The sequence below is a fragment of the Sinocyclocheilus rhinocerous genome, unplaced genomic scaffold, assembly GCF_001515625.1.
Source record: "Sinocyclocheilus rhinocerous isolate Xijiao unplaced genomic scaffold, SAMN03320098_v1.1 scaffold161, whole genome shotgun sequence".
In the NCBI taxonomy this organism is placed as follows: domain Eukaryota; kingdom Metazoa; phylum Chordata; class Actinopteri; order Cypriniformes; family Cyprinidae; genus Sinocyclocheilus; species Sinocyclocheilus rhinocerous.
Genome location: NW_015627226.1, coordinates 1,056,906 through 1,069,352, shown reverse-complemented (window position 1 = coordinate 1,069,352; position 12,447 = coordinate 1,056,906). Strand labels below are relative to the sequence as shown.

At 37.3% G+C, this 12,447-nt stretch overlaps 1 protein-coding gene across 1 annotated transcript; it reads left to right on the top strand.

The window, feature by feature from the left end:
- The first annotated feature begins 6,245 nt into the window (after positions 1-6,245).
- Positions 6,246-9,632, top strand: LOC107722688 (agouti-signaling protein-like). The gene is made up of 3 exons (XM_016531162.1): positions 6,246-6,509; positions 8,593-8,669; positions 9,192-9,632. Exons 1-3 carry the CDS (start codon positions 6,356-6,358, stop codon positions 9,363-9,365), a joined length of 405 nt encoding a protein of 134 aa, XP_016386648.1. The 5' UTR covers positions 6,246-6,355; the 3' UTR covers positions 9,366-9,632.
- The last annotated feature ends 2,815 nt before the right edge of the window (positions 9,633-12,447 follow it).

Here is a 12,447-nt window from a genome sequence, read left to right as displayed (position 1 = left end):
AAAACAGAAATGAAATGAGGACAATAAAAGCAGTGAAAACTAACAAAAGAGCAACAATATATAAGTGCAAATGTCTCGGTTAGCCTAACGCAGTACACGTAGCAAGGTGTATATACAGTATACACACACATATATACACACACACACACACAAAGAAAAACAAGTAGATAGAATAGAAAAAATAGAAAGCTAGTGTTTTTTTGTTTTTTTTTTGTTTACAAGTCTCTAACCATTAGGCCACGACTGCCCCCAATTAGCAGACATTGGGTTGTGAGTCCAGTTGACCGTTTCAGAAGAGAATTCTGAGCATATTCTGCCCAAAACAGATACCTACTCCAATCGATTTGATTGCGGTGGCAGTATGAGTATAGAAAACAGGTGATTTCTTGATTGAGACGTTCAGCTTGAACGTTGGACTCAGGGTGGTAGCCAGAGGTGAGACTTATATTGACGTTGAGATACTTGATGAAGGCTGTCCACACACGAGAGGTAAACTGGGGTCCACGATCCGAGACGATATCCTCCGGTAATCCATAGAAATGGAACACATAGCTGCACAAAATCTCTGCAGTCTCTAGAGCTGTGGGCAGCTTGGGTAGTGGTATCAGACGACAGGCCTTGGAGAAATGATCGATGACTGTTAGTATGGTGGTGTTGCCCATGGAATTAGGTAGGTCAGTGATGAAATCTATTGCAATATGTGACCATGGCTGTTGAGGGATAGGTAGGGGTTGGAGCAAGCCTGCGGGCATCTGTTTGGAGAATTTGGTGGTATTACAGACGATGCAGTGCTGGACATATGAGATGGTATCTGCCTGAAGCGTGGGCCACCAGAACTTGTTGGTGATAAGTAGGATGGATGCAGTCAAACCTGGGTGACTGGAGCTGGGCAGGTTGTGGACATGCTGAATAACCTGTTTACGAAGAGCTGAGGGAACATAGGTCTTGTTAGGTGGACATTCAGCGGTAGGTGGTTCAGATTTTTGAGCCCCAGCTATTTCTGTCATAATGGCCTATTGAACTGGAGCTACGATGAGAGTGGATGGTAGGATGGGATCAGGAGAGAGAGGTTGAAAAGTAGACTCAAGCCGGAGATGTGGAGGGACAAATGAAACCCTTGGCTAGTTCCTCTTCAATATAAGTTTGCATGGCCTCAGACTCAGGCTGAGATAGGAGAAAGATTCAACCCTTGGGAGGAGTTGTACCAGGAAACAATTCAATAACACAGCTGATCCGATATTTACACGGGTCCTACTTCTTGCCTTATGCCTTCTTTTGTTCCACAGACATTTTCCTCTTTAGTTTTTTATCCGCCATCTCTATCTTTCTGTCGCTCGGCTCGGCTAATGTCCGTCCTGTGCACTGAACGCTCTCTCCTCCACATCATGAGTAGACACGCCCCTTACTGCTGATTGGCTACAAGTTTGTTTTGCTATTCGGCCCGAATCAGTTTTCTAAAGTGTTTTTGAAAAACCGCTTACCCCACCTTTAAGACACTGTGACGTAATACAACAATATACTTCATTTTTAAGCTTGTTTTAGAACAGGAAGTCTGCACAAATTCGCAAGAAATCTGTGCATCACAGAAAAACCCTTAGTTCTTATCTCTTCACGGTGTGTTAAACCGAAATTGCTTTGTGAAGAATTAATACAGAGAAATGGCACGATTAGCAACAAGCAAATGTGGTAATATTTTGCATATGTTCAGGACTCAAAGCTGCAAGAAAGGGAAAAAAATATTTTAAAGTAATTTTTACTGATCACTGCATGGGCTGACTCAGTATTCCATGGGAAAGATATCATGGCACATACACCAAACTGTGATGTACTGTCGACATGTTAAAACCATATGCTGCGCATTTAGCCCTGGCAGGAGGCAGGAATATGGCACCATGGGCTCCGAAAGTAAATAAATAAATAAATGCTGTTAGGAAGAGATGATGTATTTTGGGGAACTTTTCCAGTGAACAGCCTCTTCATTGTCCGTCTGCTTAATTTGAGTGGTAATGAAGATCATGCCCTCATGCAACGTAAAAGGAACACAATGTACTGAGCATACATCTTCTGGACAGATGTGCATGAGAATGACATCACAAAATGCGAAATGGTACTTACAGTGACCTCCACTAATATTGGCACCCTTGGTAAATATGAGCAAAGGTGGCTGTGAAAATAAATCTGCATCGTTTATCCTTTTGACCTTTCATTCCAAAAATTCACAAAATTCTAACCTATAATTGAAGTAAAACATTGGAAAGTGTGTGTGTGTGTAGGGGGGTCTCATTATGAAATAAATGTTTTTCTCTAGCTCACGTTGGCCACAATTATTAGCACCCAATTATTGCAACATCCTTTTCCCAAGATAACAGCTCTGAGTTTTCAACTATAATGCCTGCTGAGTTTGGAGAACACCTGACGAGATCAGAGACCATTCCTTCATACAGAATCTCTCCAGATCCTTCAGATTCCCAGCTCCGTGTTGGTGCTTCTTCTCTTCAGTTCACCCCACTCATTTTCTATAGGGTACAGGTCAGGGAACTGGGATGGCCATGGCAGAAGTTTCATTTTTGTGCTGAGTGATTTTTTTTTGTGTTGATTTTGATGTTTGTTTTTGGATCATTGTCCTGTTGGAAGATCCAACCACGGCCCATTATAAGAGGCAGTCAGGTTTAGATTTTGTTTCTGTTGGTATTTGATAGAATCCATGATTGCCATGTATCTGAACAAGATGTCCAGGACCTCCTGCAGAAATATAGGCCCACAACATTAAAGATCAAGGGTAGTTTTTGTCCCTGTTTGGACTAAACCCATCTGGTGGGTTTGCTGCCAAAAAACTATTTTTTAAATTTCATCTGACCATAGAAGCCAGTCCCGTTTGAAGTTCTAGTCGTGTCTGACAGCTGAATATGCTGGAGATTGTGTTTTGGATGAGCGAGGAGGAGTTTCTCCCGAACAACATGTGGTGATGTAGGGGCTGTTTGATTTTTATTTTAGGCTTTCTGACCCCAAGACTCAACTAATGTCTGCATTTTCTCCAGCAGTGATCCTTGGAGAGTCTTTGGCCACTCAAACTCTCCTCAACAAAACAAGACAATGTTTTTTGCAAATGATCTGTGAGCAAATTCTAGGAGATTAATATTGAATTCTGTTGACTTTTTTTTAACACAGAGCGTGAAATAATACATCCCACTGCCCTTGAACATTCTGAGGTTTCCTTGAACAGCTCTTCTCGAATTGGCAGACGATGAGACTACCAGAAGTGTATACAAGGAAACATCTGTAAGTAGTCTTCTTGTAATCTTTATGCTCTTTGTAAACACTGAATCCACTCAGTATTGATCATGAATCATCTCATGAATCAATTCTATGAATCATGTTTTTAATTATATACGTCCGAGTTGATTAGTGTTTATGTCCTGGATGTGTTTGATCGGTCTTGTGTCTTGCATTTTCCTTTGATACAATGTCACATGCAATTTAAAAACACATGCATTTATGGTCTGAACTTTCATATAAAACATTAAACATATTCCACATAAAAAAGTGAAGAAAAAAAAAAGCAAACTCCACAAAGTGATGTGCATTATATTTCTTGATTACTGATCTGGTGGCTGAGATTGGTACTGCATACTGATTGTTAAAAATTTCACAGAGAAAAAAAAATACAGAAAGAAAAATCGAAAGAAAATTTGATTTTTTTTACAGAGAAAAAATAAAAGAATTTTGTTAAAAGATAAAACTTAATCGTCCGGGCAGAACTATTGTTCCAGCCACCAAAGACAGATTCACAAATAACCTGCCTGATTTATCTCAACTGCTCTGTGTACCCATAAGTACACATGAACTGGACGAAATTACTAGCAACATGGGCACTATCTTCTCTAATACATTAGAAGCTGTTGCCCCCATCAAATTGAAAAAGGTTAGAGAAAAACGTACTGCGCCATGGTACAACAGTAATACCCGTTCTCTCAAGATAAAAACTTGTAGTCTTGAGCGCAAATGGATCGTCTGTTTGATTATGTCTTTAATTGATTTTTCCGTACATTTCTGCCATATGTACATTAACTGACAGTCACCACTGATAAACTACCACTAAATATTGTAGAAACTTAATTTGCTGTTAAGTTGCTTTGCAACGATTTGTATCGTGAAAAGCGCTATACAAATAATTAATAGTTCCTAGCACTTGCTAAGTAAACATTTCTCAGAAACAATATGCTGCAGTGAATTTATTTATAAATGATTTTGTTGAAATCGGCAAACCTGTAAAGTAAATCACTTTCAGATAACTCACTGTCATAGTATTGAAATATCATATTATGAATTAGTGCGCAGTAGCCATAATTCTAAACAGGTTGGATTAAAAATGTGGGAACATCGATTTATTTAGCATTAAATTAGATTTATCAGTTGCTGGAACTGGTACTGACTGCACAATGTGCTGCAGTTGTATCAACAACCAAAATGTATATACATTAACTGATGCCTCTTAAGCTATGAAAGAGCAATCTATGTAAGTAAGAAAAGAAAAGGCATTTTTGAATGTATAAATATTTATCCACCCTGACACAACTACAACTACTCCTTATGTAACCATCTTCTCATAGGTCTCTGAGCATCTGACTATGATCTAATAGAACATTCTAAGCCAATTCATGACAGAATTCCAGAACATAACACCAGACACTTTTATGAATTAATTCGAGTATCATAAATAAACAAAAGTGTGGAAACTGTGAATCCACCTGTTAAACTCCTATCAAAGGCACAGCAGAACTGAACTTTTGGCATTTTGTGTTTTTGGTGCATCATGCCGATGGCAGCATCATGCTTCCGAGGATGCTTCAACAGCAGGGACTGGAAAACTCACGAAGGGGAAAAGAGAGCAGAGCTACACAAAAATGCTGGAGGACAACATGCTGCGATCCGTACGAGCACTTGTGACCCAAACAGACAGAAATTTTAAGGTTTCAGATGTTTAGTGTCCTGTCGTGGCCCTGTCAAACCCAGAGTCCAGTCCAACTGCGCATCTGTAAAATGACTTTTAAAAACTGCACACAGTCTCCACTGAGACTGATGGAGCTGGAGCGCAAACAACTTCAATGTCAAAACATCTTACAACAAACTTCAGGTAATCAAGTTTATGATCAATAACTTCGATATAGGCCTGGTTTCACAGACAGGGCTTAGGTTAAGCCAGGTTTAGGCCAAAGTGCAATTAAAGGGGTCATAGGATGCTACATGCACTTTTACAAGTTGTTTGAACTGAAATGTGTGTTGGCAGTGTGTGTACACAACCACCCTAAAATGATAAAAATCCACCCAGTGGTTTTTTGTTAATCTACTAAAATCTTTACCCCTTTCTCAAATCGAGCCGATCTCAGATGCCTGTTTGTGTGACGTCACACAGACAGGCCCCTCCCACGATAGTTTGATTGACAGTAGCGTTTCAGCACAGACTGGACTGGTGTCTTACCTTAGCTCCGCCCTGAGTGACTGTCATCAGTCCGCCATTGTTTCACCGCCGGAGCAGATGTAGACAAGAATGACTCCCAAGCGATTGAGGTGTTCTGTTGTTGGATATAATAATGAACACAGCAGTCGTCGTTTACTCCCGACATCTGAGCCGCTGAACTCGCAGTGGAATGAATGCAGCTAAAGTAAACAGTCCCCCAGAGAGCGGCCTGGAAGAGAGGGGCGGGGTCAGCAGAGCTCATTAACATTTAAAGGAAAATGCTACAAATCTGCATGCTCTGAAAAGAGCTGTTTTTGACAGGGTAAAAAAAGTGTTTTTACACTACCATTGAGAAATTTTAACCAAATTATGTTACAGACTTTTCATTAAGACCCTAAAGAATCATATCAACTTGTGGAAAATGGGCATCCGATGACCCCTTTAAGACATAAGTATCTTTTAGAAAAAACATTTCTGGTGTGCACCTTGAGACAAATCAATAGAACTACTAACATATTTTAAGATATGTCAGTGCAAGTTTCTTACAGTTAAAACAGAACAGACATGCATTTTAGTCTGGGACTAGGCTTAAGCCTTGTCTGTGAAACCGGGGGATAACAGAGTTTCAATGCAAGCTTAAATATTCTCATATTCTATTCATTTTTAATGTATTGCATTGAGTTTTGTGTGAATGATTGGCAACAGCAAATGAAATGCACAGACAGACTTTAGCTGGGTGTTGAATGAGGAGTGCTCCTACCCGAGTGGGCGTGGGTGAGTTTGGGCTTTATTAACGCTGCGAATGGGCTTCAGCACGGACCTCACTTGTTGAGTGATCTCTAGGAGGACAGTCTAACGCGAACCTGACACACCTAAACACTCCCGTTCGATCGGCGAATGACGACGGCAATGATGAAAGGATTTGCGCTCTTCATCTGCGTGTTCTTCACAGTTGTTCAGTCCATCACGTGCGAGGCGAACAGGATAGACGCGCGCAAAAAGCACGAAAACGACGTGGCGGCGGAGCGCCACAGCTCTGCCATAACAACAGGTAACATATTATGTTTTAATTTAAATGAATATAAATATAGAACGGTGCATAATAAGAATGTATATAGTTGTATGTATTCCTACATAAATATATTATAAAAAATAACGACGGTAAATTCGAATTTTACATAATTACATTAAATGATAAAAATAGGTATATTTCAGTTAAAAGTAATAAAAATATGAGAATTTAACCAGCAGCCTAATATAAATATAGAACGGTGCATAATAAGAATGTATATAGTTGTATGTATTCCTACATAAATATATTATAAAAAATAACGACGGTAAATTAGAATTTTACATAATTACATTAAATGATAAAAAATAGGTATATTTCAGTTAAAAGTAATAAAAATATAAGAATTTAACCAGCAGCCTAAAACGAACATATAATATTCAGTTTACGATAATGATAGTTACTGTATATATATATATATATATATATATATCCACATATTATTATGTTTTTAAAATGATTATATAAAATGATAATTATTTAAAATAGTTATATTAAATTATACAATAGGGATATTTGAATTAAAATGAATAAAAATATAGTGATTTAACCAGCAGTCTATAACTAACATTTCGTATTACTATGATACTGTTTACTGTTACGTTACTGTACATAATAATGTATGTAATTGTCTGTATCCACATATTATTACATTATATTATGCAAAGTAATTATATTTGAATTCAAATTAATAAATATATATTAATTTAACCAGCAGCCTAAAACCATATTCAAATTAGTATAATGATATGAGTTACTGTTTACTCATATTGTTACTGTATATAACATAATATGCTTTATGTATCCACACATTATTATTTTATATAAAAATTAATTATATTATATTTTAATTAAAATGAATACAAAAATATAATATATAACCAGCAGCCTAAAACAATAATTTAATATTCATTTTAGTATAATGATAGTTGTTGTTTACTATTATTGCTACAGTTACTGTTTATGTTATAAAAAATATAGCTGTATGTATCTGCATATTATATTATTTATAAAATAATTATAGGTATTTTATTTAAAATGAATAGAAATATAATGATTTAACGAGCAGCCTAATACCATAATTAAATTTTCATTTAGCATGACAGTTACTTTTTATAATATAATGTGTATACATATTATATTGATAATAACAGTTGATTAATTTAGCATAAGTATAGATTTATTCAATAATTTTTGTATCGACTACATTTGTAATGAAATGAAGAAAAAGTGTACACCTGAGCTGCTTAACTTGGTTTGCAATGTTTACATGTTTGTGTGTGTGTTCTCCTTGATAAAACACCCGTTTGGCCTGAATTCACTGAAGAATTAAGACGTTTTTCTGATTTACCATGCCTTCTGATGACGTTTCATATTTCACTATTGATCACATGACGTTAGATCATTCACTATGCCACCTGACAACGTGTTGCCTTTCACACGTACTGTAATCAGGCCAGTATAAACATGCTTTACAAACACAAAGCCTTCTTTTCTTCTCTGGGATTTGCAGCTACTGTCAACGTCACTAATGAGGCTTAGAAGAAAACCGATTTTTTTTAGCATTTTTCCACACAGTCTCACCGTACTACGGAGCCCGGGAAGTCACCTGTAGGAGAAAAAAAAAAAACAATCCGTCCCCTCAGTTTATAAACCGTATACTCACTAATTCGATTGGAAATTCGTGGGTACGGTTTATTAATCCGTGGGCACGATTTGTTAAACCGAGGGAACGGTTTAAGTATTAGTGAGTATACGGTTTATAAACTGAGGGGACGGATTGCAAAACCGTCGCGACGGATTGTTTTTTTTTCTCCTACAGGTGACTTCCCAGGCTCCGTACTACGTATTCAGTGCCCTGCACTCAACAGCTCCAGTGAACGGTTCATTATTTTCAGCAAACGTCTCATGTGAACAGGCAGATGGGAAAATCTACCACTGTCTCTTTCAAGTGCCACCTGGGATTCTTCCACTTAAGTGTGAAACGATACAGTGTCGAAAACGCAAACCCTATGTATGTCTTTACAGTCCTAATTCAATGCATGTGATCTGTGTGTCCCAACAGGAGTGTGGAATCAGGAGAAGCCAAAGAGACTCTTTGCCAGGACTCGCTATCTGTCCCAGCAGAGACATCCCGTGGTGGTACCTTCCACACATACGAAACACAGCGTCACACACGGCGGCCTAGAGTGAGCGGAGGCTGGAGGGCTAGCGTGAGGAACGGCCGGCGGGCTGAGTGAGTGGAGGCCGGTGGGCTTGAGAACGGCGCAGCCGGCAGATTCGACGAAGGAGCGTCCTGCGGGCTTGTGGCAACCACATGTGATGACCCCGGGCTGATTGGTACCTTAAAGGTACAGTACATATAAGTACCTAAAGTGTACATATTAGTACCTAAATGGTACCCCAGTGACAGCTTTTGTACCTTTTTTTCTGAGAGTGCACCGTGTTATTTAGGATCTCCTAAAACGTGCACCTCAATACAACAAACCCAACATTGTTCAAGTGGACCAATGCACATCTGTCCTTTTGCAAGAGCAAGAATATAATGTTTCTTCTTGGAAGTCGAGTTAATCCTTTTTACATTAAAAGCATTGAGTAAACAGAAATGCATTAGTGGTTCTTTGCTCTGTTTATTCGTTTCTCATGAAACTTTGTGTCCTCCAGAGACCTAAGCCCAGGCCTGAGGTGGTTTCTCCAGCGCGGCACTGTGCCGGTCTGATGGAGAGCTGCTCCTCGCTCACTCCCTGCTGTGACCCATGTGCTTCCTGCCACTGTAGGCTCTTCAACACCATCTGTCACTGCTGGAGACTCGGACACCTCTGCCCCCAGAAAACCTAATGACCCCAATCGCACATCGGTGCTTCTCAGCTGCTTTTACTTTAGCACTGCACATTGGACAGCAAATGTTGTTTATCGTACAAAAAGAAAGTCATAAAAAGTTGTTTATTAGTTTGTTCCTAAATATTTCTTGAAGTCTGATGGTATCTTGTTCCCAGCTTTCAATAATTTACCATACGGAACCATTTTTGTTGTTTTTTGATGATGACACATCTGTCTAATTTGACTAAATTCTACCAAAATTAATTTGGCCCAAAAAAATGTAGAGTTCAGTTACGTCCTTTGTCTTTATGCACCAAGAGCTTGTAACACTCCAAAGAGAAAGGAAAAATTAAAATTGCATCATATGACCCCTTTAAAAGAATATGCCATAATGTTGATAACCACAGAAATTATTTTGACTCATCTCTTGTTTTCTTTAAAACAAGCAGACATTGATGCTACTTTGAGGCACTTACAGTCGAAGTCAAAATTTAAAAGCAGTGCTATGAAGTTTATGATTTTATAAACTCTCTTCTGTTAAAACGTCTATATTATTGGAGCTGTAAAGCTGTTTAAATCATTTTTATAGTCATTTAAGGTTTTAGCGTTTACAAGTTGTAAAACTGGAAGTGACTGTAGACAGAAAAGGTTAGTAAGTGATTTTTTCAGACTGAAATCATATAAACACACATGTTGTTTATGTGCGGTTGCATTACTGAACCAGTGAGTATTTCAATATTTACCAATTGTCTCCATTCACTTTTTTTTGTAAATTGTAACCAGTTGTAGTCAGTGTAACCCAAAATGTCTGCTTTTTTAAAGAAAAAGAGGAACAAGTGGAAATTCATATTTGTGGTAATCAACATCACAAATGCAATTGAATCTGGAATATTCCTCTAATAAAACAAATAGAAAGCATTTTGGTTGCTCTTTACGATAATCATTTCAACATTTACTAACAACTTATCAAAATCTAAAGTTGTTATCTGTTAATATTATTTAATGCAGCGGAGCTAACATGAACTAACAAAGAACAGTTGTATTTTTTTGTTAACAAAGATTAAGTACTGTAACAAATGAATTGCTCATTATTAGTTCATGTTAATTAATGCATTGTCTAATGATAAATAATGGGACCTTATTTTAAAGTGTTACCAGCATTTTCTTTTTTATTGCATTTAGCAGATATTTGTTCAGAACAGACCTCCAGATCCACTACATGAGAACCACTGTTATATATATATATATATGACACTGACCATGACACTATTGTGATCCATTCACCGACTGGAGATGTTATTACAGTTCACTCTTGTAGAATTCATGCTGTCAAAGTTTGATTTTTGTTATTATTATCAATATTTTTCAGCCCTTGTTAAGCAAGGGACATATACTGTTTAACTTGTACAGAATCAATGTAACGGTGCCTAAAAAAGCTATAAGACAAATCGTTTTAGGTGCAGTAAATGTGAATCAAATGTTATCATCATACTGTGATCTTTTAAATAATAAGTTTTAAGATGTTAATTTCTTCTGTGATGATTCCACTGTCATGTTTCTGATTTCTACACACAAAAAAAAACTATATGTGGATGTCAAGCCGACGCTTTTGTGGATGAGAAGCTTGTTGTCATCATTATATATTTCTATTTACTGTCAGGTCATATTGACTGAATATTATTAGAAAACAAAAAACTTGTTCAATGTCCTCTCTACAAATTTATTTGTAATAAAAACATTTAGAACTACAATATGTGAACTTTACTTTCCAATAATCACTACTTCTTAAAGGAATAGTTCACCCAAAAATGAAAATTTGCTGAAAATTTACACTGCCATATCATGTATCATGAAGATGAGTTTGTTTCTTCATTTGAACAGATTTGGAGAAATTGTGCATTACATCAATTGCTCACCACTGGATCTTCTGCAGTGAATGGGTGCCGTCAGAATGAGAGTCCAAACAGCTGATAAAAACATTACAATAATCCACAAGCAATGCAAGTAATCCACAAGCTGTGTGTTTGTAATAAACAAATCCATCAAGACATTTTTAACTTCAAACCATTGTTTCCGGCTAAAATACATAATCTTGTGTAGAAAATAAGTCATCTTGTCTGAATTGGGTGAGAAATATGCACAGATCAAGCACTGTTTAAATTACAAGTGAAAACAGTCCAAAACAGTTCTAGACAAATATGTGAGAGGACAACAGGAGATTGACTGTTTCAATGGAGGAAGCGTTATTATGGACTCATATTTGGTGACACTCAAGTGACAGTTTAAACAGTTTAAAGTTAAGACTTCTTAATGCTGGATTTGTTTCTTACAAACTTGCAGCTTTTCGCTTCACAAGATCTTAACTGATGGACTGGAGTGGTGTGGATTATTGTGATGTTTTTATCAGCTGTTTGGACTCTCATTCTGACGGCACCCATTCAGTAATGTAATGCTACATTTCTCCAAATCTGTTCCAATGAAGAAACAAACTCATCTACATCTTGGGAGGCCTGGGGGTGCAAAATATTTCAGCTAATTTTCATTTTTGGCTGAAATATTCCTTTTAAGCTCTAAAAAGCATCTGTTTCCAATAATCACTACTTCTTAAAGGAATAGTTCACCCAAAAATGAAAATTTGCTGAAAATTTACACTGCCATATCATGTATCATGAAGATGAGTTTGTTTCTTCATTTGAACAGATTTGGAGAAATTGTGCATTACATCAATTGCTCACCACTGGATCTTCTGCAGTGAATGGGTGCCGTCAGAATGAGAGTCCAAACAGCTGATAAAAACATTACAATAATCCACAAGCAATGCAAGTAATCCACAAGCTGTGTGTTTGTAATAAACAAATCCATCAAGACATTTTTAACTTCAAACCATTGTTTCCGGCTAAAATACATAATCTTGTGTAGAAAATAAGTCATCTTGTCTGAATTGGGTGAGAAATATGCACAGATCAAGCACTGTTTAAATTACAAGTGAAAACAGTCCAAAACAGTTCTAGACAAATATGTGAGAGGACAACAGGAGATTGACTGTTTCAATGGAGGAAGCGTTATTATGGACTCATATTTGGTGACACTCAAGTGACAG

Bases quoted from the DNA above. Each gene is read 5' to 3' on its own strand.
- LOC107722688 (XM_016531162.1), top strand. From the start codon at position 6,356: ATGACGACGGCAATGATGAAAGGATTTGCGCTCTTCATCTGCGTGTTC. The intron at 6,510-8,592 runs GTAACATATTAT...GTGTCCCAACAG, and splicing joins CAGCTCTGCCATAACAACAG to GAGTGTGGAATCAGGAGAAG. The intron at 8,670-9,191 runs GTACCTTCCACA...TGTGTCCTCCAG, and splicing joins AGCAGAGACATCCCGTGGTG to AGACCTAAGCCCAGGCCTGA.